The following is a 27955-nucleotide window of genomic DNA, read 5'->3' as shown; positions in this document are numbered from 1 at the left end:
CTGCTTGCTCTGTCGGAGATAACCATCCATGGCAGAGTCAGCAAAAGGGAGAGGAGCCCCGGCCTCAGCTCCTGCAGGGCCAGCCCAGCATTGCAGGGCTCAAGGAGCTGTCACACCACTAACAGACAGACCTTACAGACCTCCCCATGGCCAGTTCTGTTGCTACTCCTTTGTCTCCTTGCTCTTACAATTGCTTTTTTCTCACTGGACTACAGATTTCTTCTTCTAATATATGCCATTTCCTCCTGTGCAAAGAAACTGAATATAGTCACCAATCTTTCAGTATACATTTACTGTTCTTGCTACCAGCTCTCTGCCAACTAATTCCTGAAGTTCAAAAGGAACAGGTAATAAAATATAAGAGGGAAAGGCAGGTGCAGGTGAATTCCGTATTCACTTACCCTCAGCAGTGATGTTATTGTGAGTTATTGCTGTGTCAGACATAAAGCAAGCGTTGGGCTTGACATGCTTTTGAATTAAGCCTCCAATTTTGTGTAACAGGACTATTAATCCCTTTTGTAACCAAAGTTCCTTGAGCGTGTTCCCCATCCATGCTTTAACCCACTGCTGGTGTAGTCCTAATACAAACACAGCAGCAACAGTTGAAACTGAAATGCCTGTATATCCAGATGTATCTAAGTGAACTGGTCTCAATCTCAGAGAGTGACAATTGACCTCACACATAGAAGCCAAGAGCCTTAAACATAGCATTTTGGTAATTGCCACTTTTCTCGGCAGCATAAGGGGAAGGGAAACATTTGCCGCTCTTGTTTCTAGAAATCCCCAGCAATCAAAGCCACTGACAGACAGTGCTGGAGAAGTGACACCTACTAATGAAAAAATACTTTCTGTTAGAGAGCTGGGATGAAGCTTTTCCAGACCGCCTCCAGCCAGCCAGCTTTCCTGTTAAACACCAAGGGGTTGTAGAGTTGAGTATCTTTTTAGAAGGGAAGGGAAATTTTTCACTGAAATCTACTGAGAAGATTTGTAATGAGCTTATCTGACTCACTAACTAGCTAGTGGCACAGCCTTTTTCTTTGAAAACCTTGCCCCTGCCATTTTCCTTTTTGTTTTTGTGAAGCAAGCAGAGTAAGCTGACACAGCCAGGAACTGTGTTATGATTCGTAATTGTGGGACTGAGAATCTATTTTCATTGACTGGACAACAGACAGAAAGGGTGACTCTGCAGCTGACTCCCAGGACAGCATGTAAGATATGCATGGTATGCAGCAAGCTTTGTAGTCTCCTTTGGGAGAGGAAAATTCCCTAGATAAGGACAAAGCTAGGAAAGAAAAGGAGGAACCAACTGAAAAATCTTACAGCAGCAGAGGACTTCAGAGAAAGCTAAGGCATGTGTGAGGATCTGTTCTTTCAGGGGTAATTTTCTTAAGCTAAAACAAGGAAAGAAGTGAACATTTAAACACCTGAATTAAATAATTGTACCTAAAGTACACCCCACGAGCACAAATGCAAGTAACCTTACTTCACCCCTGGTCTTTTGAGATCAAGGCATGTCTTGAGCCAGGTCTTCTAACACCTACAGAAACAGCGACAGACTGAAAAAAAAAAAAAAAAAAAGACTAAATCTTATCTGAAAGGCTTTGGTGATCTGGTGTCCAGCAAAGATTTTTCTCCCAAAATGCCAGAGCATTGTTCTCTCTATTTAAGAAAAATAAATAAATAAATAAAATTGTTACCCTACACCTACAATCATTTACAGCTGTCTTAAGCCATGTATGGTATATCAATCTCATATCTACACTGAATAGTGGGCTTTTGCAGTCAGAGATACTCATTAATTTAAGGACTGAATATGCCAGCTTTCCCTTTCTCTGCTGTTTTGTTACCTCCGTCACATGTCAAAATGTCACCACCCATTTGGGTCTCTCCAATTTATAGGACAATATACTCAGAAAACTAAACTTTATTTCAGGAGGTCATTAGGTTATAAAGAAAATTAAATGTGGGCTCGATCCCCTTTGTACAGATGAGTCTAATGTGAGTTCTCTAATTCATCACTTCACTAATTCACAAATTCCTCCCTCACAATGCAGTCATCCCTTGTGTCACACCAGTGAGCATGAGAGCCTCAGCTGATGGATCCACCCCAGAGGCTTTTTTTGGGGTAAGCTGGCATGGTTATACTTCCAGCTTGGATGGCTGGTCTACACATTTCCATAGTTTAGTGGGTTTTGAAGACTGCCAGACAGCTCCTATGCAAAATTACAGGAGAGGAGAGCTGCAGGGGACAGGAGGCTCAGGTGACAATGGCAGCAGAGTGGCCCTTAGCTCTTCCTGCCCTGTGTCCTGCCTGCACATTGCTCTTGCTGTGACTTAATGGCAGTGCTCCCAGTGTACACCAGGCTTTGGCATGACCAGGAGCTGGTGCACTCACACGCACCCCTTGTTGTGGACCAAATATCTAGCAAACCCAACATCTCAGACAGCATAGGTACAGTTGCTCTTCTTGCCTTGATGAAGACATAAGAAAAATCTGAGCACTCAAGTCAAGCTAGGCAGTTGGTTATCAGGTAACAGTTGGTGATACATGCTTTCAACACAATGAGATAAGTGATAAACATGGATATAAAAACATATTAATAGCAAAACTAATAAAATACAACACAATAATACAATGATCATACGATGTAACACAAGATGCAATATGCCATTTGCAGATGGTGCCTATCTCATAAAAACGTCATACCAATGATGTCCAGCAGTTTGTTCTATTTCTGTTACAATTCTGACAATCCAGCCAGCATCATGTTTGATAGCAATGGCCACCTGTTTTTGGCAAATAATAGCCTTTTCATGTTTGGTGATTAAAGTTTCAAGTTCTTCATTTTGAGAATACAGTGTCACATATTGAGCCTAAGGATACGGTCCAAGTTGTAAGTCCATTTTCAACCAGTATTAGAGAATCATTAATGTTGGAAAAGACCTCCAAGATCATCTCCCTACCACAAATATCACGCACTAAACCATGTCCCTAAGTACCACCTCAAAACTTTCCTTAAACACCCCCAGGGACGGTGATGCCACCACCTCCCTGGGCAACCCGTTCCAAAGCCTGACTGCTCTTTCTGTGAAGAATTTTCTCCTAATTTCCAACCTGAAATATCGATTGTGTAGTTGCTGGGAATACCAATGACCTTTCCTACAGAAGTAGCTTAGGGTCTCCAGAGTGAACTGCAAAGCTGTTCTAGCAGGTAAGGGGTAGGCAAGGAAATCTGGACTCTAGCCGACCCTAAGGCTGTAGATTATGCTGAATTTTCCTTTTACCTTAATCCTTCATAATTCAGCCAATATTCCACTCAAGTCAAAAGACTTTCATTCTCCTGTGTATGTATAAACCTAAAAACATTATTGTGGCAGAATATTGTGTGGAACCTCTTTCTTCAGGTTAGAGTTAAATTCACATTCCACAGAGTAGCCAGAAAAAAAGTAAAACACTTCAGTAAGGTATGAAACTTAAATGAGAAGTCTCATCACTGCTGGCTATTAAACAGGTAAGGCAAAGCTCAGTAAATGAAGTGCTAACTTGGAAAGTCTAATGAACTACCTCCTCTCTTCATTTCACTTTGCCAACATCAACACCTTCATCTTTAAACACTTAACTGTTTGTCACTAACACTGCTGTACAGTATTTTCTGAACCGAGTGAAAGGGTTGCTTTGCATTTCAAAGAGTAAGGATTCCCTATTTGCTGAAGTCTCCAAACTCGAAGCCACATGCAGCCCACAGGCCTGTAATTTCTTAGCAAACAGGTCAGAATAAATGTTGCATTCAATTTTAACACCAGCCCATGGAGATATGAAACCCCAGTTACAAGAAAGCTGCCCAGCAAATCCTTTAGAGAAGGAACACATACAAGTCCAACAAGACTATAAGGCACTGAAGTCTCTGCCTTTAAATATATATCCAGTCCCATTGGGTTACTTGTTAGTCTGTTGTTATGAGGAGGCTAAGTTATGAGGAGGCTAAGTTTTCACCCAACCAGTCAGGGACAGAGTTTTGGTTCTGTGCCTAGTCCAGTGTGGTCAGAGCGTGCTCCCAGCTTTCTGCTCTGCCAGGTTGCTTGAGATCGCTGGTGCCCTTGTTGAGGGAACAAATTCAGGATCTCCACGCTCTGTAATTCTCTGTGCCTGGCCATCCTAAGTAGCAAGGTTTTTAGTGAAACCTATTTCTGGACAGCATGACCAGAAGCCTAACAAGAATTTCTCATTTTTGGATGGCTCAGATCCAGCATACCATGAGCAAAAGTGGGTTTATGCTTGGCAACCAACTCCCTGCAACCTAGCAGTAGGACAGGGTGCCTCTACCAGCAAATCTGAAGGACCACTCCCCGTCACAACTGACAGCAGCAGCAGCAAGAAAGTGATTGTCCCAAGACTGAAGACTTTACCTTAGGAAAATCAATGTTAGAGTTTTACAAATCTTCTTTCTACAGATAGACATTTAACTATTCTTAGCACTTCAGTGAAACTTATGGTGATGTTTCCTTCTCATTTCATGGGACAAACAGATACTCTGCAGTTCTAAACAGAGTATCCCTGCGGTCCCATACCTGCTCATTATCAAAAACACTGCCTATGAGCAAGTAGGTGAGTGTAGTATTTCAAAGATATGAAAAGTCCTACAGGTGTAGGACTTCTATTAGAATAATTTCTGCAGCAGCATTAGTTCAGATTAATTGTTAATGTTTTTGTAGAGGCAAAAAAAAAATCCTATCCAAACTGCAGTGTGTCACATTGGCCCACCAGAAGAAGGACAAAGACTTTCCAGCTCTAAATAAAGTTAATAGGTCTGTATCAGCTCTCAGCACATGGAATTTACCCAATAGATGTAAAAGAATAGAAAAAGTTGTGCTTGTTTCTGTTTTGAACAGACTGTGATGAGTAAAACCAAACACAGGAGCCATTTCTGAAAATCCCTAACATGTGTGTGCAAATGAGCTGGCTTCATATTATCACAGAATTCTTCATCACCCTTGATGCTGTAATACTGTAAGCTGTGGCTGCTTAACACCTCTTAACACAAGGTACAGCCTACACAGAGAGATAACTTCTTGCTGGTTTTCCCCAGGTCAGAGGGTTTGGGTTTTTGTCTGTTTTTGTTTATTTATTTGTTTGTTTGTTTATTGAAATTTAGAAAATGTTAAGGTCACCTTTTTACTTTATGGATGAGATCCACATCTGTACAGAGGGGAAATGCAGAGGTCTATTGATTTTCTTTTACCCTGATATGGCTTCCACCCTAACGAACTCAAGATATTCATGCAGTAAGGGTAGTTGCAGCCTCATCCAAATAGGAAGAGGGAGGGGAACCTGTGACTACATCAGGCGGTACAGGAGCTTGAACTACATCAGCTAGTGCTAAAAAGCAGCTCCCACCCCTTTGCTATGTCTGTTGCTAAAGCTTTTATGTATACAAATATATGATGTACACACACACAATTTCTTTAACAAACTATTATGTTAATTTCTGTTTGTCTTTATGAATAAATATCTGTAGCATATGCTGATTAAAAGAACAATAATTTTTAGCCATACATATCATATTCAAAAGCTGCATACAGAACAAATTTATTATAGAGATTTTAAATAAAACAAAATTTAAAGAAGACATAGAATAGCTAGGGCTTGTCTTGAAAAGAAAAACTGAAAGAATGTGTAAGGGCATATGGCTGGCATGGGGTTGGAAACTGAAGATAATAGCAGAAGCAAAACCAATTAAAATTAATCCTAAGCCTGTAAAAGAGAATGGCAAAACTGCATCTGAAAATAATATTAATGGACATGACATTGCAGGATATATTCACAGTAGTGTCCCAGGGAAACAAACAAACAAACAAATTAAACCAAAACAACAACAACAAAAACCCACAAAAATCAAAGAAAATGTGCTTCTAGTTAAATTAAAATTAAAAATTAAAGAAAACATACTTTCTGTTTTCTCCAGAATTTGGCTTTATGTGAAATACCAACACAGGGGTCACTTTGCAGTATAAAGTACCATTATTAGAGCAGCTACTGTACCACTTAACTTTTTCACCTTTGCAAGGCAGGCTTTGGACAGTTCTCTATTGTCTCTTGCTTTCTTAGAGTGTAAGCACGCTAGGCTGGTACATACTGTTAATCACTCTTTTTAATTTGAATTGTCATTAGTTTCTTTAATATTAAAAGCAGCCCTGCCAGAGAGTGAAACAATAGCTCCAAGACAACAGAACCTGTTCAAGTCCTTTATTTCCCAGCCTGGCTTTCAGGCTGATGCTGAATTATGGGCAGAGGTGCTCCAGCTATCTCTATATCCAGGTGACTCTCCATTTAGACTCTGATGGATGAGATAGTCTCCTATTCCTTCTTCAGAGCAAAAAGGAGGTAGAAAAAAAGAGAGAAGAGTGAGCCCAGACCTAGGTTAGTGCCCACAGAAGCAGCACAGGTGTTGGTGGACATGCAGCACAGGAGGCCTCCTGACCTCGGTGACAAGGCACTCACACCATTGCAGCCAAGTCAGTCAGATCCCCACAGGCCTCATCATCAAGCTCTGGAGGTGCTTGAGCAATCATGAGCAGTTTTAGTCACAAACAGAGCACAAACCAAGTACCCTTGTGTGGGTAAGGGATTCTTGACTGTGCTCTGCTGCATGTTTCCTCAGTGGCTTAGCATCACTGTTACTGCTTTTCCTTAAAACTTTTCTTGTATGATCTCAATCACTCTCCAAGTTAATTAGTTTGGTTCTAATTAGTAGGATAATTAACACCTCATTTTTTAAGAAAAAAAAATAGTTCTTTTCATTTCAGAGCTGTATGACTAAATCTGAGCTTTGCCTTCAACCCAACAACTCTTGAAAAACTTGACCTGATAGCAAATCCTTTTGAAGTGTTGACCAAGAATCAGACTCCCTACAAATTATAATTCCAGCTCTGTCTCAGGAGAAATATACATGATCACTACGTGAATTTCCATTTAGGTTTCTTTTGATAGTGAGCATACAAAGGTGATTATTCAGACAGTGGGCAATGTTAAAACAAAGCCTTCTTCAAAACTTTAACCTGTTGATGGAGATGAGTAACCCTGTGTTATTTGACAAGCAAAAAACCTCACCATGTTGTAGGAGATTTTTACACCATAATTCATGTGCTAAAGGGAAATGAGGAAATTTGCTAATAAAGAGAAATATTCAGGAAAACAGGAGACCTGTAAAGGGGGAGATTCTTGGAAAAATAAAAAGGCAATATGACTTTAGGAGAGATTTTTCTTTATCTGTAATGCTCAAATAAGTTGTATTTGCCATTGAAAATGCTAAAGGAGCACCTAGGTCTGGATACTAGCACCTAGGCATTTAATTTGGTGATAGTCAATGAAATCCCATGAGGCAAAAACTATTTAATCTATACCTACTGAACTCTAACATTCCTGACTATATAAGGGACTGATTTCCACACAGTTTAAACAGGTATTCCTCCTTTCAGCTTTGGTATTTTAACTGACTCAATTGTCAGTAAAGACATTTCCAGTACAGCTAAACTTTGATCATGAGGCAGGGCTTGTGATGTGCTGTGCTATTCAAATGTGTGCTTATTTTTAAGTGCCTTCTCTTAGACTGTAATAAGCTTACAAGGTGTTCAGAAACTGCATAAAGACTTCTCTTCATCAAAGCAAATATATCTGCAGATTTTGGGAAAATGCCTGCACTGCACTCCCTAAAATGTGATATGTGATTGGGATATTAAAGACTGAATAGCAAGGCTGTAGCAGAAAGGAGCACATTAAAAATGAGTGGCAACGCTTCCTGATCTGCGTATATAACTATGCAGCCTTAAAATTCTCAGTACTGTTTCGATTTTTTGCATAAAATTTCTTGCAGCAGGGACTTTTGGTTGTTTGACAGATTCAGACTGACAGTCTACAGGTGAACAGCTTTCTGCCATGTTACTAGTTTTCTGAGCCATTTAGGAGCTTAGTGACAAGTGCATATTATGTGTAGGCACTTATCAAGGGCCAAGACGTAAAAGTCTGTCTAAAAAAAATGGCTTCATTGACTTAAGCAAGTTTGTGTCATGCTTGAGGATGCGTAGAATTTGATTCCAAGTACAGAGCTTCCTTTCACATTTGATTGCTCATTTTTTATTCAGCAAGATAATAACCTGTCAATCTTCAGCAAGAATAAGCTCTCCTAACACTCCAATTCATAGAGCAGTTGTTGATTTTGCAAAGTGAGGCACTAACTTACAGCCAACCTCCCACTTTTATTCTGGGCTTCGTACCAACTTTGGAAGAGTTATTAAGAATTTAAAAGCCTAAACAAAGCAAATTCCATTTCTTTCTTGAACAATTTAGTATTTATCTTACCAGTTTAAATAGTCAAATATTGCTTCCCTTTTTTTCAACAGAAATGAATACAGTAAAGTATATAAAGTATTCAGTCAACATTGTGCAGTTGGCTTTCATGAGCAACAAGATCTCCTGAAGGGAATAATGCTGTCTTGATAACTCAAAAAATGTACCCTGTAGAATGTGATAAGTTCTATTACCAAGCATATAAAGTAGCAGTTGCTGGTTTGTGTGAAAATCCCTGCTGTTCTGCTGTAACTGACACCCCCCGAGGAATGGGGCAAAAGCCTCAACCCTCGAGGAGGCCTTTGCTTCAACTAAAAGTGCACAAATTGCTTCACAGGTTTAAAATGGTGTGAGGGAAGGGAGGAAATGGGAACACTCACAAACTCATGCATGGAATTCAAGATCAAGAACTTGGAAAATTTGGAAATGCTAGATAACCATCAGATTGGTGTTTTTGTTGTTGCTGTTGTTGTTATTTTAACCTTTTGATATTTATTTCTTCTTGGTAGAAAAACATGGCATGTGTAGATTGTTCAGGTGACCATGTAATTGTTATGTTCTCTCTATGTTATTAGGCACACGACAAGACACTTACCCTGGTATAAATTACCTTCATTTTTATTGTTTCCAGTATCTTGAACTTTGGGACCGGATGCATTCATATTTGATAGTTTGTAACTGGCCAAAATGTAAATAATACCTTGTTATGTAATACCTTGTTATGTAATTAATGAGCCTGACTCTAATTATCTTTGAGTAAAAGTCAAACAGACTAGGAGACAAGACAATTTCATCTTGTCAGTGCCAATCATTTACTTCCTCCAAGGTCACTCTTGCAATATATAGGGAAATTATACCTAATTACACTCCCCCTTTATTACTGTGATTTTAGGCAATTCAGGATAATTTATAAGATCAGACTACTTCAGACCCATACGATGGTGAAAGCTCACCACCCTGCAGAGTAGATGGTGCTGGGTGTTGGCTGAAAGTAGACACTCAGGTCCACTGGGGAGCGATGCTGCTTTTCCTCTTGTCCACCAGTTACAGCAGTTCCTGTGAATGACCTCTGTGAAACTGGAAAACTATGAAGTGCCCATAAGAGACAGTAGTCAAAAAGGTTTCCTTCTGATTAAAGTGAGCAATGTGCCTCAAAATACATTGCTTTTTTCTTACATTAGTTTCTCTACCTTCAGATCCTGCCACAGTCATTTGGTTAAATTCTGTGTTGCTCTTTGGAGATGTCAAACAATCTCACTTCCCATTACAAAATCAAAGGATTTGGGGGTCACTTTCTTGGGGCCTGATGCATAGTATATGCTTTGGATCTGGCCATGAATCACATTTCAAAGAAGCCTTAAAATATTATTTCACTAATTTCATTAATATTTATACAGTAACCAGCAGGGAAGCAACGATCCTGATTACAAGCTACTTACAGAAGGCACCAATGCAATACAAATGTTAAAAACAAACAAGCAAGCAAACAAATAATTATAATTGTAGTTGCTGAATACCTTGACCTTATGGTGAATTTTATCTCTTCTCACAGAATTATGGCATCTTAGTCATCCTTGTTGTATTGACAGAATGTTTGAAGAAAATCTTCTCTTTCAAATGAATCTAATATTACTGCCTGTCTCAATGATACTGTGATCTATAAATATTTTAAACATCTTGCTGCATTTGATTATCTATTTTATGTAACTGTTTACCCCACCTATACTTTTTCTGTATATTCTTCCATACTTTCAAAGCTGAAACAACGTTCATCATTTTATTCTACATTTTCTCCCCCAGAACACTGTGATTATTTGTGAAGGAGTGGAACACTACAAAGATTGTCTGTGACTGTTGGTGGAGAAGCAGTGAAGAATGAAGCAGCTGTGTTTCTGCTCCCTTCACAACAGTGGCTGTGATGGTGAACTTTACTGATCAGTTTCCATTCATAGAGGCCAGAAGTAAGCATTCCCTCCTGTTGCTTCCCTTTCTCCTACACAGGAATACAGAGCCAGACTTGTGTAACTTTGTAGTAGAGTAACTTTGTAGTAGAACCAATACCAGCCTGGAAGGAAATATCATTTTTTTATTTTATCACAGACTTCTCATTTATACTTGCAGGACTGTGCTAAGATTGGTACATATGAACATGTATGCTGCTGAGTATCTCCAATAAGATTTGGAGATGTTCAACACCTCTAGCATGGCTTATCAAAAGTTGGCAAGCCAGGTACAGGATTTCACTAAAATCCTGGTGCCAGTCGTGGCAGTGAATTGCTATTCATCTTCATGCTCAGGTGACTCATTCACAGGCTTTTGAATATCACTTCTTAAAGACTTGCACCGGCTTTTAGCTTCAGCCCAGAGCAAACCCTGTGAGGTCTGTGGTTTCCCCTCTCTATGCAGAGAGGCAACAAGTAGATTAAATGCTGGTACAAAAGCAGGAGTTGTATATGTCAGTTAGATTTGTTATAACATTTGCTTGCTAAAAACCCTCAAATGCTAAAATTCAAAAACTCTGATTTGGTCTGCTCCCCCAGTCACCTTGCTTCCTGCTGTATTTTGTAAAGTCTTCATATTGCCCTTTACATACCAATTCCAGAAGGCAGCATATAGTCAGACAAGCACATAAGCTGGGCTATGCATCTGCACCCTATCAGACAACTCAGATTGTCAAGTAGATGTTAGCATGAGTACAACTACCACAAGTTGACCCCTCTATTTAAGTGAGCTGCAGCCCACTATTTTTAAGTTATTTGGTCAAAATAAATAGACAACATTATGAAGTTATCAAAATTATTTATTTCCCCCAACCATTTTTTCCTTGTTAGTAATTTCTGAATCATTTTTCTTTATTTCAATAGTTTGATTCGCTGTAGATATGCAATTTCTTTAGATTTTTTCTTTTTTAGGAAATCCTTTCTTCCATAATTAGAACATTAAAATCTCCAAAACTTTTACAGATTAGAGAAACTGTATATCTAGCAGTCAGAGTATGATACGCAGCTTGGAGAATCAGTAAGGCGTATTGCTGCTGACAGTCTGTTTTTCTGACAGTCATATGTGAAAATTTCATTAATGATGTTTGTTGATCTATTTTTAAAGCTTTAAAGATATAAGGCAAATTGCACTATACGAAATGTCCACACAAATAGGACAGATTTCTTCAGTGCCATGTGTGATCACAAAAGATAGCTACCAGTGTGTTCAGCTGATATTCAGATGTGAAATAAAATCAAGCCATTCTAAAACAGTGTTAATTTAGGATCAAAGTGAACAGCAGCTCACTCCTGTATGTATTATGTTTTGTCTGATTATTTGTATTTTTAATGTATTTTGTAAGTGAAGGGCAGGTTTTTCAATTCTATTACTTTCAGAGGACTAACACTGAAATTTTGCCATGTTTTCTATATTTAACTTTACTTATTGAAGTTGTGTTTTTTTTTAATTTCCATTAATGAAAATGTAAAGTACGTAACTATATTAAAAATACAAATATATATAGAGAGAGATAATACAGTGAAATGTCTAAATTGATTCTGCTTGAACAGAATGTATATGAGAATTAATCCAAATTCAAAATTAGGATGGAGGTATTTCTTCAGGAGAGATGTCAAATGTCATGGAGAACTCAAAACATAGCGGATGTGCCTGGCTAACAGAAGTTATAGTTTAGGAAAAACTATTCTGTTGTACATGAAGATTTTGCGCAGAACAGGAAAACATGGGCAGACCTCAATACTCAGAAGACCCCAATACTCAGAAAGAGTGACTGTTCTGTCCTTGTGAGCAAAGAGACAGGTTTGCTATTGAAAGTTTTGCTTTCTTAGTTATAGCAGAAAGAAATTTAATTTTAAAAACACAGCACCTTGAACAGGTATTTAGACTAAAGCCCAAGATAGAAAAAAAGTTCTTTTGCAGCCAGAAGCTTTGGGAAACTGTTACAAATTGTTGGGCCAAGTATATATATGTGTATATATATGCATATCTGTTATATATATCTATTTTGTATATGTATACAAATATATATAAGGCCTCTCTTTGCCAGTATGAAATGTATGTCAAGGAAAAGAGGCCACGGACATACCTATGTACAGGAAGCATGAAGCAAGGCCCGTGTCTAGGATCCACAAGACTCAGTGCACGTACATGGTGACTGTTTTCTGGGATTGCCAAATCCACTCATTTCTAATGCAAGCAAAGAGAGTTTCCACAGTTCCTTTCTTCTGTCCTCTCTTCCCTGAGCTCTCCAGGCATGTCAGCCCTCCCTTCCCATCTCTTCCCATTGTAAATGTCATATCCCCATCTGCTGCCCCTGAACTCGCTGTGCTGGCAGGCTCACGCGGGCAGAATGCAGCAGCTGAGGTTACTCAGCACCCTGCGCTACACTGACACTTCAAAGGCAATTACTAGCATTTTCCACAGAGAAAAAAAAATGTGCAAAAGGGATTAATGCTGCTATGTTTCTCTTTTGATGCCTGTAGTGATGCAGGACCTATCTCCTGCATCATGCAGTCCAACTCCTTCTTGCTGCAGGCACCATATAGTTCATTCTCTCCGGAGAACTATGTGTGCTTTTTACCAGCCAAGCCAATTGGTGACTGAGTGATGGCTGTCGTCTTTTCAAACACCCCTAGAAACAAGATATGCTTTTGAAAAACCTCAGTTATCTGGAATTTTCTTTCTGCCTCCATCCCAAATGATGTTACAACTTAAGCCAGCAAATGTGTATGTTACTCTGGTCAGCAGGACTTCTCCTGTGTAAAATTGTGTGTGCTTTACTGTTTTTATCAAATGAAACCATAATAACACAGCTCAGAAAGTGTGTGCTCTTATTGAAAAACACATTTTACAGGAACTGCTTCTTCTGATAATTACATATTTGGCGACAGAGGGTGAGGGGGTGAAGAAAAGCTATTTTCCCATCTGCAGTAAATCCTGACAGCCGCTTAAAAACAACGGTAATGAGACAGAGAAAAAGAGAGATTTGTGAAGGTTTTAGATATTAGTTTCATGCTATAGCTGCGCACCAGGCCTTCCTCGATTTGTTAAGGTTTATAGCTGGGGGGATGGGGGTTTGCACAGCTCACTGGAGCTCTTGGCAAAATACAGATATATCAGAACCTGTATTTCTCATTGAATGTTTTAAGCCAGAAGTACTTAGTGAATGGCTTACTTCACAGCATTCACACCATTCAAATTCTGAATGAGTGAGGACAGAGCCAGGAGATGAAGTGAAAAAATGGATCGATGTTTGCTGATCCGATAAGCGGAAGAAAAGAAAAATTCAGACCAGTCTTTACTGAGTCCAAGCAATCCCCCCCGTCCTAAATAGACTCCCCTTTGTTGGAGAGTCCTGGGTGTGGACTCAGAAAAATTTGGAAAGGAAGCAAGTTAAACGACAACTTTTGTCAACTACAGGCAAGAGGAGAAGAAAGAAAAGCACTGTAGCAGCACTGCCTGGAGAGCAAGATACACAGAGCAAAGCTCTGCCTTCCGCTGCTCCGTGCACACCGCAGTACCTGGGCAATGTCACGGCAAGCTGCCTGCACAATCTCACACCCTACAGAAATTCTGTCTCTTGCACACAAGGGAACACGGAACGACAGCCAGCAATACTGCAGTGAGTGGAAACCTTCGATCATGTGCAGGAGAGGGGCTGGAGGCCTTTGAAAGGTCTTGGCTTTATAAAGTTGTTGCTCCTGCTCTCCGCCTCGCAATCCTAGCTGCTGGCATGTGTAACCATAACCCTTCAGCTGAAGCTACACTATAAAAGTCTGCAATGTAAGCTGCTGAATGAATATGTTTATCTGTAAACACCCCTATTTAGATACAGAAATTCTAATTCTACCTCAGCATATACTGTAAATGTCTGTAATATTTATAAGGCATTAAAACGCATGTTTATGAAAAAAACATGGGGCACATGAATATATTTGATTCCCAGTAGCTGTTAGTTTCTCCTACCTGTGGCACCTGCTACTTAATAAATAAAACATTTCATCTAGCCTCCAAAATAATTCAGGACAAAAACAATCTCAGAACACTGTCACTAAAAACTCTTTTGAGGTTTCATCTGGTTGGACAATTTTGTGAAATAAGTACAAGAGATCATCAGAGTAAGCAAAACTGTTCCCTAAGCAGGTAATACTAACAAGCAAAATAGAAGAAGAAAAGTAGAACTTGGTTATCAGTCTTTCTGGCTGCTATTTTAGATTAAGAGGAAATGGTTTACAACCCTGGAAATTTCATTCAAACATAAGCATTAATACAGTGATGGGCTGCTCCTGTCACGGTCTGTGATACACGACTGTATCACAGATGTTTTTCACTGTCACTTGGATGTCATTGTGACTTCTTGTCTCCAGCCATAATGCAGTTCTAGCTCTTATATTTTTATTGATTCCTGGTGACTTTGCCTTGGATTGCCAAACTAGCTATTTTAAAACTATTTTAAATGGACTAAATATATTTGTGTGCGTGTTTTTATATATATATTTTTTTTTCCTGATGCCCAACTTGAAACATTCTAAAGTGGGATGAAAAGCTTTGCCTCTGCTAATTTTCACGTTTGCTATTTATCAGCCCGAGACAGCGGTGGATGGTTCCTGTTTTCACGTTTTCTGACGTTTTGAAGCAATCCGCCAGACACAGCACGACCTAGCGGCCAGCACAACGCACAGCATCAACACGGGGACGTGTAGGGGGAAAAAGTGCCTTAATTCACTAAGCCTAAAAGTTGAGTGTGAGAAGAGGACACAGCACCCAAATGCTGTACGTACGGTACCTGTCTGAAAGCAGGAAGCCCTTGCACACTGCACCAGTCTGCTGTCCTTCTCCGTGCATGACACCAAAGGGCCATGAGACCCGAAGGAGTTACGGTTCTTTTGCTAAGGGCCAAACCTTGCCCGCCATCAAAGCCTTATGGAAGGTCTCGAGCGTGGAGGTGCAGCAGGGAAGGAGGGTGTGCACTGAGCACTGAGCTACCTGAGAGGCAGAAGCCACAGTTTCAACTTGATCTTGGTAACTGAGATAAAGTTCAGCCTGTAGAGCAAGGACCACCCTCCTCCTTCTGAAGGAGACAGCCTGGGGGTTCTCTGCCCAGCAGATTTTCAGATTTTTGCTTAACAAGACATAAAAACAGGCTAAGAGCCTGTGTGGTGGTGGTTATAGCTCTGGTTGGCTGAACTCAGCTGTACTGGATGAGCGCAACTGGACACACTTCACTCTGAATTTTATTAACATCAGCCATGTAACAGATTGTTGCTCCTCTTCTTCAGCTCCATGCAGATGGAGTGGAACATTAGGAAACTTCTAAAAATCATCAGAAGAGGACCAAGAATAAAAGCGTTTTCACAAGCTGATTGTACTAACAAATTTTATTGTTAAAAGAAATAAAAAAAAAAAGAAAGAAAAAAGAAAGACAAAAGAAAAAACCCTCAGTGTTTCCAGATTCAAATGCTGTTATATTTCAAGTTGAGTACTGGCAAACTTCTAGTTCTTGCACTTCAAGGCTTCAAAAATTCTTATGTTTGTCTAGCACAACCTGAAGTACTTGGCTTTTTCATAACTCAAGGCACCACACTGAAACGTGGCTCTCTGACATCCACATGGAGTTATTCTGTGGGATCATCAGGATGCCTGATTCCAAAAGATTTTGTGTGCACTGGCTGAGGATCCGATTGCAGCCATGCTATGAGTGGTTAAGACTCTCCATCTCGTAGCTTTCCACACAGAACATGATGTGTTCTACCTCAGGAAAATTAGAGTGTTTCATATTTCCTAGATTGGATTCCAGTTGCTTGCAGAAGCAGCCTCTGTGTCCCGGATTTATTTGAAGTGTCTGTCACGTTGAGAAAGAATCTTGTTTCACTATCATGGTGTAATTCAAGCACATGACCATATTCTTCTCAGAATCATCAGAGAATGCTTCTATAATAATACTATAATCTCCCTAAAATCCAACAAGAAAACAAGGAAATTAGTGCATAATGCTGCCCATTCTTGGCCAAGTGGCTACCTGATGTCTCAAGCTGCCTAGTGACCTTTTGGCTTTAGCCTAAACCACAGTGCCAGGGCCTTCAGTGCCCTCTGGTCACAGTCATCGGCCCTGCATCGCTTGCCTTGACTGGGCACTGAGTGACAGTGCCCTGCTGGTGCCAGCACTGGTGGACCAGTGGTCTCCAGCAGCTCCCAGCTCACCTGCCCTCACAGAGCTCCAGGACTCACAGGATCCTGCCCAGACCTTAGCCTTAAGCCCAGCTCTAACTCATCCATGCCTTCTTGCAGTGATCACTACTGTAAGCAACACCAGCTTGTTGTCAGCTTGGCTTTCCTTCCAGACCTACAGTTCTGCTCATCTACATCCAGCAGTCTGACTTGAAAAGCAGCATAATCCTAGGTTTATCTGTTGTCTGTCTTCACACCCTTGCACAGACAGACTTAATAGGCATAAGGACAAAAGATATCTTGGTGGGTCCTACTGAACTCAGGTCTTACCATACCTCCTTTGACACATGCCATCTTCCTCTTTGGATACGACAAACTGGTGATGAGCACCTGGGAGCTGAAGGGCTCATAGGACTAAGGACTGGGAGGCTTGTCAGAGTTTCCAGTAAAGGCTGTGATGGGCAGAGTCCCATCAGGAAGTGTCAGATGTGCCATAAGCACCTCATCTAAGAGGACTGCTTATGGCAGAGACAATCACTGTCTACTACCAGCTCTAAGGCTGGAAGAGTTGCTCAGGTGTGGTTCAATCCCTCTAAGAGCCAATGAACTTTGTGTTAAGGGAAGACCGAAGATTTCCTTTCAGTTACACTAAAGACAAATGTCTTTAGTGACATTTGTGGGGATAAATATTGTTGCTAAAGTGAACGTTAGGTTCTTGGGAAGGCTCAAGTTGATGAGGAAGGTGTCAGGCTAACTCAAGGACAATTGCCGCTCCTGGTTTAACACTGGGACATTGCTTTTACTTTTGGATATTGTTATCCCTCTTCAAATCTTTGAAAAGGATTTCAGGGAGGAAGGGATCAGCATGTGAAAAGAAACTAAGAGAAAGCATAATGGGCAGAAAGAATATGGACAGATTTATTCAAAAGGGAAACAGAAATAACTTACCAAATGAAATGGAACAATAAAGGTGACATTAACTTATATCTTTGATCTTTTATTTTATAAAATAAAGGAGGAATGATAGAGTAATAACCTGAAAACATTTAACATTTCAGAGATACTATTAATCTGGACTCATCCTTTCAAGTATAAGAAAGCTTTCTGACAGTTGCTACAGTTTGGGTGAACTTATCTTTCCACCAAATATATTAATGTAAGACATGGACTTGTTAGAGTGGGTCCAGAGGATGGCCACGAGGATGATCAGAGGCTGGAACACCTCTCCTATGAAGACAGGCTGAGAGAGCTGGGGCTGTTCAGCCTGGAGAACAGAAGGCCCCGGAGAGACCTTACAGCAGCCTTCCAGTGCCTAAAGGGGGCCTTCAGGAAAGCTGAAGGGGAGGACTCTTTTTCAGAGGGTGTAGTGATAGGGCACAGGGGAAATGGCTTTAAACTGAAAGAGGGGAGATTTAGATTAGATGTTAGGAGGAAATTCGTTATTGTGAGGGCGGTGAGGCACAGGAACAGGCTGCCCAGAGAAGCTGTGGATGTCCCATCCCTGGAGGTGTTCAAGGCCAAGTTGGATGGGTCTTGGAGCAACCTGGTCTGGTGGGAGGTGTCCCTGCCCATGGCAGGGGGTTGGAACAAGATTATCCTTAAGGGTCCCTTCCAACTCAAACCATTCTGTGATTCTATGATTCTATGATTCTATGATTCTATGAAGTATGTTATTTTATCACTATTTATATACAATGTGGAAAAGTACCTTTGGAAATACTGTTCTTTTTCCTTTAATGTCAAATGTTGTTGTAATTGTTTCTGTAAAACAGAGAGAATTACAATATAAATGGTTATTTAATCATTAAGCCATCAATGAAACTTTCTGAATAACTTCAACATAGCACATCTCTCAGCAGCACTACCAATGCCATTTACTCCTCCGGGCATAAAGCCTTCACCTCTTTATTCTTCTAGAACTCTGCCTATTTATCTAAACCACATGTTAGAAAATAGAAAATAATCAGAAAGCCACTGCAACATCTTCTACCATCCTACCCTACTGTGATAAATCCAACAATTTAGCTTGTAATAGTAGTTCAGACAAATGATAACTGAAGAGATCTGATATTCACTTACAAAGAAAGGAAAACGTGGACAGCATATTTTGAGCTCTGTCCTGGTCTTTTTGGATTTTATAATGATATCCTGAATTCTCTGCATCAGAGTCTTTGGCATGTTAATATTAGTTAGCTCCTGAAACAGGATTGACTCTTCTCTAATAAAAAAAAATTACATGTATGTGAAGAGAGTATCTCTAAAACACCATCCATACATTCACCTGAATAAGCTGTTGTCTGTAATCCAGTAGTGTCCCTAGATCCTCTCAAGTTTTGTGTGCAGTCCAGTCACATGTGGTCTTTCCATGTCATTTTAGAGTTGTTAACAATAAAAGTGTCATAATGTGATAAATGATATTATTAAACCCAATTTACAGAGATGGAAACCACCACATGAAGACACGAAAGAACAGAAGTTGGAAACTCCATTTATCTATCTGCATGGGTTGATCAATTAGTCTTTTAAAAAATCTGATTAGTAGTCAGTACTTAAAAGGGAGCAGGTTATGCCCCTGCAAGGCAAGGGAAAGGTGTATTTTTCATACTGACCTCCTTTCAGCATTTCACACACATAGTACTCATCGTCGGCCCCACTGCAAACAGTTTCTTTCCAGTGTAACGCTTTGGCACCATCATACCAGACAGTGAAGACTACCTTCAAAAAGGCGATGTCACTTTCTAGTTGAGACATTGCAAGTAAGAAAAAGGTAACTGGCAGGTAGGAAAAGCACATGCACAAACACTATTTAAATAAACACTATTTTTCTCTGAAATATGGATTTTTTAGAGTTCCCCAAAATTAACAAAAATGCATATATTGAAAGCTGTAATTTCCAGAAAAAAAAAGTTGTTTTCTTATCAAAAAGCACCAGTCTTAAGAAATATTTGAGTGACAAATTTCACAATCTGTTCTAATTTATTCGGCAAAGACAATAGAGTTCACTCAGCTCCACAGCTCGTCCAAATAAATCCCCACATGAGAACTCTGGAGGTCCCACACTTGTAGCTGTAAGCAAGTATTACAAACAATCTGTGCTGATTGCTTGTAGCCATCATAAAGATCTTTCTATGGAAGCAATCTTAGCACACCTCCAGAGCTTTTACTGAGGATTTGAAATTTATGATACAGCTGTTTCCTAACTAACACAATTTACTGGCTTAAAGCTGTGTTTAAAGAGTAGTTTAAAGCTGGGTCTGCACACACAATCCATTACCACGTTTCTAGCTTCTGGAGTATGCATATTCTTAGCAGAATTCCTGCCATGCTTGGATTTTATCTCTCCTTAAAATGGCTTGTATTTTCAGACCAGAAGAGCTTATGTGCTGCAAAATATTGTCTACTTTCTCCAGAAGTACCTGAACTGTCTCAAATTTGCATGTACAATACCAGTCAGTGTGCTGAGCTCTGGAAACTGCTCAAACAAGTCAAATTCAAACACACTTATTCCCACAAATGGTTTAGAAATCATAATTTCTGTCCATCACTGTAGTTCATCTATTCCATTGTTAATCACAGAAACTTATCTCCTAAATAATTTGACATATAGTATGAAGTATAATTCTTCTGCCTGCACTCTCTCGCTCTTTTTTTTTTTTTTTTTTTTGGAGAATATAATTCTCTAGGCACGAGTGACTCACTTGGAACCCAGGTAAGAGCAGCATGCCAGATGGATGCATTCAGCATGGTGCAAGGTGTCACATTAAACATGAAATCATGAGCTGTAGAATCTACAGGATAAAATTATTTCATGTTATTAGTGTGAACAGTCTTCTCCAGTGAAATGATAAAAACATGCATATGTATACACTTATATTAAACACAAACTCAATAAAAACATATTTAATATAAGGTATATATTATAAAGTTATGTTATCTAATTATCCGTAGTACGCATTAAATATATCTTAAAGTGATATTTCTGATTATTTTCATGCTTAGAAGACAAAAGTAGTATCACTTTACTTTGAGATTAAGTAGTAAGAAGAAACAATTTAGGGGTCATTTATATTTTGTACTCCAACACTCAGAGGCAAAACTATGCTTACTTCTACTTTGAAGTTACACACTTTTTATTAGCATTATGCCAACATGGACCTCTGATGAAAATATGCCAACTCATACTAACCATTGAAACTATAAGCTTGCATGTTGCCCGAGGCTAGCTGAAGGCCTCAGGTAGCAACACTGATTTATTTCATCATGATTACAGTGAGTTCAGTCTTCTATTTTGGGGATTAAAGCAAGGGATGTGCCAAGGGAAACCGTCTGACTGCTGGTAATTGGCACTCATCTTCTTATCATAACTACATACAGGAAATTATGATAGAAAAAAGGTCAAACAAAACACACCCTGGCCCCAAAGGCTCGATTTGCAAGCTTAGGTATAGCCACTTTTACACTTGTTACATTTTTAAAATGTGTGTTAACATCAAGCAAAGCACCCAGAATAAACATTCCCTCTTGTGCCTTGGTTTATATAGCTATTTTATGGGTAATACACATTAGTAATGCACACAGATTTTCAAAAGGTCCTTTCCTTGTGAAATATCTCCTAAAAATCCCACCTTTCTGCCGGTGAATACTGAGCCTGCCTAGCACTCGCAGCTGTGAGGTGCCTAGTTGTTGCAGAATCGATGAAAACAAAGCAGTAAACTACACAGATCCAGTGGCCTATATCTCGGAGATGGCAAGTGAGGAAGAGAGAAGCTTTGTTGACACAGAGCTTCTCTGATCCCCCAGCCCAATACAGTCTTCTGCCTTTTTTTTCAATAAAGTTAAAGCTTTTGAATGTAAGTTACTGGTTAAATAAATGCAGATATTTTATACAATACACCACTTGCAAAATAAGTTTAAATCTTTTATCTTTCAGTGTTTCCTGAATCAAAACATGTCTGCTTTACTTAGCAGTAAACAACTTCTCTCTTAGCTGCTGTAGCCATCATTGTGGTAATATTTACACCTATGCAGCATAATTCTCATAATAGGGTGATTAATAACAGAAATATACATCAGCTGAAATTCTTATTTATATTTTCCTATATTCATCAAAGAAACAAATCAGAAAAAATAAAGCTCACATTTCTTTAGACTGCCATAATTATTGTGTACAAGCCAGTAAGAAAATAATAAACTATTTTTTACTTACCACAAAAAGTATATGACATTTCTAGATCTGACGACGTACAAAAAAATCCACTGACTCCAGGGGTGAACAAAATGAAAAAAACAAGCCCAAACATTGTTACTTATTTTGATCGGTATTGGACAGAAAGCTTTGTTTGGGGGAAAGAGGAACAAAAATTCAGCATAGTCATCCTCAGTCACATGTCTTCCAAGAATATTCAGTTATTTTGTCACATTCTCTGCAATCTTAATTAATCCTATTGCAGCACTATCAGTTATCATCATAATAAATTTTGTGAATAAAATTTCTGCCTTCGTTGTTACGTCTTCCCCAGACAATGTAGCTCAAGCCACGACTGAAAAATGAAAGAGAAAACTGTGTGAAATAGGGAAGTGAGAAAAACTAAAATTATGATTACCAGAAGAGTGTAAAAGGCAAGTTGAGTTAACTCAACAGAAGTAACATTTGCTAAGGCATAATTTCAAATGGTCACAAGGTTTCCTGTAGATAATAAAGAAGGGAAAAGCTATATTCAAATGACAAAAAAAAAAAAAAAAAAACTTGTGCACTCTTACCGATGGGTTACTCAAGAATTCTCATGCATTTTCAGAATGAATTTCTTACAAATCTCATCATAACTTAAGTGCACTCAGACATTATGGATAAGTTTAATCAGATGACTGACATTTCCAAATGTCAGTAAGGATGGAGCTGAATGCAACCATCTAACACGTTATCAAACAGAACCACTGATGTTCTGCACTGTCAGCTACTCACTTCAAAGCTGTATCTATCGCAGTTATACTTCTTAGTGAAAACTATCTTAAAAGTCCATAAAATTGGTACTGTTGAGTTCCATGTCCCCCTCCTACCTCTTTGACCTTCTCTTCTCTAGCAGAGAAGCTGCACCACCTGCTTTGTACAGGAGCACCAAGTCCAAACACTGAATATTTTGCCAGTGCAGTGCAAAGCCATGCATCCAGAAGTATACTGAACATGAGGAAAATAACAACCAGTGCTGTCAAATTTAGATTGGGATGTTTCTGCAAGAAAACAGAATCTACCTGTCATAACTGAAGATAGATTTCAAGCCTGACTTTAACCTGGGACACTGAAAAGCAGCCTAGGTTGCAGATTTTGGTGCATATGTATAAAACACTAAAACAAACAAATTTCAAGCACTTTTGATTTCAAACACACACATACACATTTCTGTCAGTGGCATACACAAAGAGTAACATATTTTGCATTTATCTGCTCTATCAGTTTTGCGGACTAAACACAGTTACCTTTTACTACACAAAAACATCAATATTGCTAGTCCCAAATACAGAAAGATAATACCTCATTCCAGAAAATACAATCACCATTTAACTGATAGGAAATAGTTACATTTGTTTTCTGAATATAATAAATTATGGAAACTTATGAAGATATGGAATAATGACTTACAGAACTTAAATTATTTTTGATCAATTTATTTTTGATGAATTACCTTCTTGATTGGTATGTATGTCTGCAGACTCCTCTTAGACCAGAAATTGCATTTGTTATGAAAAAGAAACCGTACATGCAACAGACAGGTATTTGTTTTTGTGCTAAGCAGGAAACAATAAGAATTACGTACAACAAATATAACTTAATTGATTGTCCTGACTCCCTCCACTCCCCATCTCAGTGTTTAAAAGCTTTTAGTCTCAAAACTTGCATGTACACCAGGGCAATATTTTATACACTGTAAAGGTGAAGTAGCAAAAGGTTGAGAAATTGGTTTCCAGAAGTCCAAACATATAACACCGAACATGATAATTTAGTAACAGACAACAGATTGTGTCCAGAAGGTGGGGCAAAGGCACAGGCTAGGTAAGGAATTCTGCTGTAGGAGGATTCTACTGAAAGTACCTGAAAGTGCCCCAAATGAATAAACGTATGTAATAATTCACAAAGGAGATTTTTTTTTCAATATGTAAAAGGGTTAGAGAATTCTCTTCAGTATTTCCAAATCTTTGTACAGACCACAAGAAGAGTCTCACTGGTCTGATAGAGTTCAAGACTGAAAAAAAGTTCTAACGTTTGTTTTTTAAGTGTGAATTCAGAATTATACAACTTCCCTGACATCCAGAATACATACACCACACACAGATTTTAGCTGCTGTTTAATAGGACACCATAAAACATACGAATCTTTTGCAATTATAGCAGTAATAGTTATGTTTCAAAATGGCCACATTTTGCTTAAAAATATGTGTGTAATGAAATTAAAATAAATCAGGAGACTGTAGTAGGTAGAAAGAAAAATGGAGTAACGAAACAGCCACTAGGGAGTAATGAAACAGCCACAAAAGTGTAGCTAACTCGTGTCAAAAACAAACAAACCAACAAACAAACCAAACAAACAAAAACACACACACACACAAAAAAAAAAAACCCACCACATTTCTTTTAATCACAAAGCTCTGGCCATTGATCTGGAGCAAGAAAGAAGGCAGGCTCTGCAGAGTCTGTTGTTAGTCCAATAGATTTAGAAAAAAAAAAAAAAGCCAGAGGTCAGTTTTAAGCAGGCATAAGGCCGCACTAGCTGCACTGTGCTGACACAAGAAGACCTAGCTGAAAGCGCGTCCCACTGCTGCTAGGCTGGGACTTGCTTTGCTGCACAGCACACTGGATAATTGATGGACCCACTGAAAAGAGCACAGCAGATTTACAAGATCTTATATAAAAGCTCTTTCACCTAAAATGAAGATAAGCTGTCTGCTGAACCCTGTGACTTTCCAGACTTAGTTCAAGGCTAGGTGTTTTCTTTCATACTTGCTGCAGTAACTGAAATATATGAGGAAGGAGTCCCCCCTGGTGGCTTGTATAGATGCATGGGGAAACCTCTGCATCTTCTGCTATTCCCTATTGTAGTTCTTCTGCACCAGACTATTTCAATGCTTTAATAATAATAATAATAATAAAATAAAAATTAAAAAAAAATAAACTAACTAGACTCCCTTTTAAAAAGGATCTGACTGGCTAATGAAAGAAACTGAGCAAGTTCTACTGGCATCAGAGCTAAAATACCACTTATGCTGATGATTATAAAGACTTCAACCTTTACTGTTTTGTCTGGTCAAACTGTCCTTAAATCAAAATAACCTCAGCCATTTTAAAATCTTTTTGGCAGATTCAGTTTTAGATGCATGTGTCTTCAAATGCCTGTATCAATGGCATTCACAGAATTGATCTCCTGTGATACTCACTGACAAAAGCCTTAAACTAGTGTATTGTAGGCATGAGGAGCCTGCTTTGCCTCTTTCAAGTCAGTATGAAAGACACTGGTGAGGAAGTACATAAACTTCTACATATTTTATTTTTACTAGATACTCTTTCTTTACTATATATATATATATATATTTATACTCTTATCCAGGAGGAAGGTAAAAAGGAGAGAAAGAGCAGTGGTGAGATCTATATAATGGTGTTATTTTACTGGAGCATTGGCGCAATTTACTTTCATTTTGAAATCCTTCATAACTACATGTAGTAGGTACTGGCTGGCATGTCCAGTTAATGAAACATAACATAATTTCAAGTCCAGAGAATTTAGGGTTTCATGCCTATGAATTTTCAGTTTGTCTACATGTAAGTAAAATTTAACTCTAAATCTCCTGGCTGACTTGCATTTAAAACCCTCAAACTAATTTATGAGACTATGTTCTTTCTCAACACATCCAAAAAGTGCTTAGATTACATAAGAATGTTTTTTGAAAAAAATCACTTTGCATTTGGATTGTTGGCTGCAGATGAATACTTTGACCAAGTGAGCACTAATAAGTCACTGAAATTTCTCTCAGGAAAGATTTATAGTATATATTATCATAGTATCCCATCACAGAAAAAATAAAATAAAAATTAACAGCATTCCAGGACAGCAGAAGAGAGCACTCTGTTCCAAAGTGTTAGTCAGACAGAATTAAATGCTATGTCCTAGTTCTTGGCATGTACCAAGAGAGTTCCCAAAACCTCATCTTGTTGGAAAATTATTTTAAGATGTTAAACACATTCAATAAAGAAAGGGGAAAATTCATCTAATTTTCCTCATAGGACCATTTGTAACAGTTTTTCACAGAATCATAGCATGGTTGAGGCTGGAAGGGACCTCTGCAGGCCATCTGGTCCACCCGCCCTGCTCAAGCAGGGCCACCCAGAGCAGGTTGCCCATGACCATGTCCAGGTGGCTTTTGAAGATCTCCAAGGAGGGAAACTCCTCTGCATTTCTGGGCAAGCCATGCCAGGGCTCCATCACCCGCACAGTGAAGAAGTGCTTCCTGGTGTTCAGAGGGAACCTCCTGCGTTCCTGTTTGTATCCACTGCCTTTCGTCCTGGCACCGGGCACCACTGAAAAGAGCCTGGCTCTGTCCTCTCTGCACTCTCCCTTCAAGTATTACAGACACTGATAAGATCCCCCCCGAGCCTTCTCTTCTCCAGGCTGAATGGTCCCAGCTCTCTCTTAGCCTTTCCTCACATGAGAGGTGCTCCAGTCCCTTCATAATTTTGGTGGCTCTCCGCTGACCTCTCTCCAACAGCTCCACGTCTCTCTTGTAGTACTACAGGTGCAGCCTCACCAACACTGAGCAGAGGGGAAGAATCACCTCTTTTGACCTGCTAGTGATACTTTTGCCTAATGCAGCCAAGAATACTACTACTTTGTGGCAAGAGCATGCTGTTCAACTTCCTGTCCACCAGGACCCCCAGGGCCTTCTCTTTCAAGCTGCTTTCCAGCTGGGTGGCTCCCAGCATATACCGATGCTTGGAGTTGTCCTTCCCCAGGTGCAGGACTGTGCACTTCTTGTTGAACTTCGTGAGGTTCCTGTCAGCCCGTTTCTCCAGACTGTCGAGGTCCCTCTGGATGGCAGCATGGCCCTCTGGTGAGTCAGCCACCCCCCAACTTCCACGTCATCTGCAAAGTAGATTAAGCAGAATCTTTTGAAGTAAAATCTCTGGGCACCTGGAATACGACATCATTACTGCTTCTGATCACGGTTTTAGGATTGCTTCTGAAGACACTCCAGTATAAAGGGACTATATATAAGGTGTTAAGGCAGAAGGTGGTTATTCACAAAACAAAAATCCACTTGGCAATCAACATGAAGAGCAGAAAATTGTAGCAATTCATGGGTAAGTTTCTCTTTACAGATCCTCTAATCCTATCTTTGACAATGATTGCAGTGGAAATGGAAAGTCATGACCAGGTAGATTAGAAACAGCGAGAGGATTCAGGTCCTCTACACACACCTGATGGAGTACTTTGAGAGTGCCAAGGAGAGACCGATCCCAGAACAGTGCACCACTACTAAGTCCATGTCTTTTGAGTAATTTTAAAACTGTTGTGGAAAGAAAGAAAAGAAGCGATGTGTATTATACTGAATATATATTTTAAAATGCTGTATGCACTTTGGCTTAGTGGTTTGATTTGAATATACCACATTAAGCCATCAGCGGCTGTTAAAAGTGAAGCAGAGACTAGGCGTTACACTGTAGAAACATTTATGTTGGAAATAACTCTTTGCCTGCTGCCAGTAGGCTTAAAGTTTATTCTCTCTAAGCCAAGTTTAGGATCAAAACTTGTAGTTACACTCTAAAGTATACATTAAACGATTAACTTGGCAGGAAGAAGAGAAAGCAGAGGGTAAAGGGGGAAGAAAGTGTTGTGTCCTACCTGCGGCTGATAGACAGAAAGCATACCACAGCAACACTATCTACCCTGGTATTCCAGAAATGGAGACAGCTGGACATGTTTTCTGGCTGTTTGCTCTTGTTCTCTGCTTAAAATAGCTGCTCATTTGAGCTTATTTTGAGCTGCTCGCTGAGGCCTGTATAGCTGTGGTATAATCTTATTACCGTGGATCCAACTCTTAGCTAGCTCACTTGTCCCATTTCTTAGCAAGGCTGAATTGTTGCAGGCTATGCTGTACATGGGGTAACGAAGAAATTTGTAGTATGACCATGGAACTCCAGGGCAATAAAATTAAAAGTTTACCAAGTTTCCACCTATTAAGTTATAATTAAGTTGTAATAATTCGTGTGCTCTTAATTTTTATGGCACAATTACATTAAATTTCCATCACCTTAATTAGGCTCTCACAGTACAGCGCAAAAAGACTACGCAGCTTTTCTTCATCTTTGCCCATGCAATGACTTTGGTTTGTATTAAAGCATGCTCCAGTGAAACTAGCTACCTTTTAATTTTAGGAGTGTGGTTGAGAGTGTGAAGT

General features: G+C 39.3%; 1 protein-coding gene across 4 annotated transcripts; it reads right to left on the bottom strand.

Annotated features, from left to right (window-relative positions):
• Window positions 1–15705: 15705 nt before the first annotated feature.
• Window positions 15706–26951, bottom strand: LY96 (lymphocyte antigen 96). Of its 4 annotated transcripts, none has more exons than XM_066993094.1 (6): window positions 22571–26951; window positions 21720–22053; window positions 20212–20301; window positions 19123–19284; window positions 18222–18274; window positions 15706–16187 (listed from the first exon to the last, which is right to left on the bottom strand). In XM_066993094.1, the coding sequence occupies exons 2-6, from the start codon at window positions 21811–21813 to the stop codon at window positions 16038–16040; spliced, it is 549 nt and encodes a 182-aa protein (XP_066849195.1). In that variant the 5' UTR covers window positions 21814–22053; window positions 22571–26951; the 3' UTR covers window positions 15706–16037. The 4 variants fall into 4 exon arrangements, with proteins under 4 accessions (XP_066849195.1, XP_066849197.1, XP_066849196.1 ...); XM_066993096.1 differs by having other exon boundaries at window positions 15706–16298; window positions 22571–26946; XM_066993095.1 differs by having other exon boundaries at window positions 19123–19251; window positions 22571–26938.
• Window positions 26952–27955: the final 1004 nt, after the last annotated feature.

Source organism: Anser cygnoides, chromosome 2, assembly GCF_040182565.1.
Source record: "Anser cygnoides isolate HZ-2024a breed goose chromosome 2, Taihu_goose_T2T_genome, whole genome shotgun sequence".
NCBI classification, from domain to species: domain Eukaryota; kingdom Metazoa; phylum Chordata; class Aves; order Anseriformes; family Anatidae; genus Anser; species Anser cygnoides.
Note: the sequence above shows the minus strand (reverse complement) of the source record. Positions and strands in the feature narration are given on the sequence as shown.

Excerpts from the sequence above, each read along its gene's own strand:
- LY96 (XM_066993094.1), bottom strand. The coding sequence starts at position 21,813 with ATGTTTGGGCTTGTTTTTTTCATTTTGTTCACCCCTGGAGTCAGTGGA. Across the intron at positions 18,275-19,122 it reads GTGTGAAATGCTGAAAGGAG|AAACAATTACAACAACATTT; the intron begins GTCAGTATGAAA and ends TCTGTTTTACAG. Across the intron at positions 16,188-18,221 it reads AAAGAACAGTATTTCCAAAG|ACACTTCAAATAAATCCGGG; the intron begins GTACTTTTCCAC and ends TCAACGTGACAG.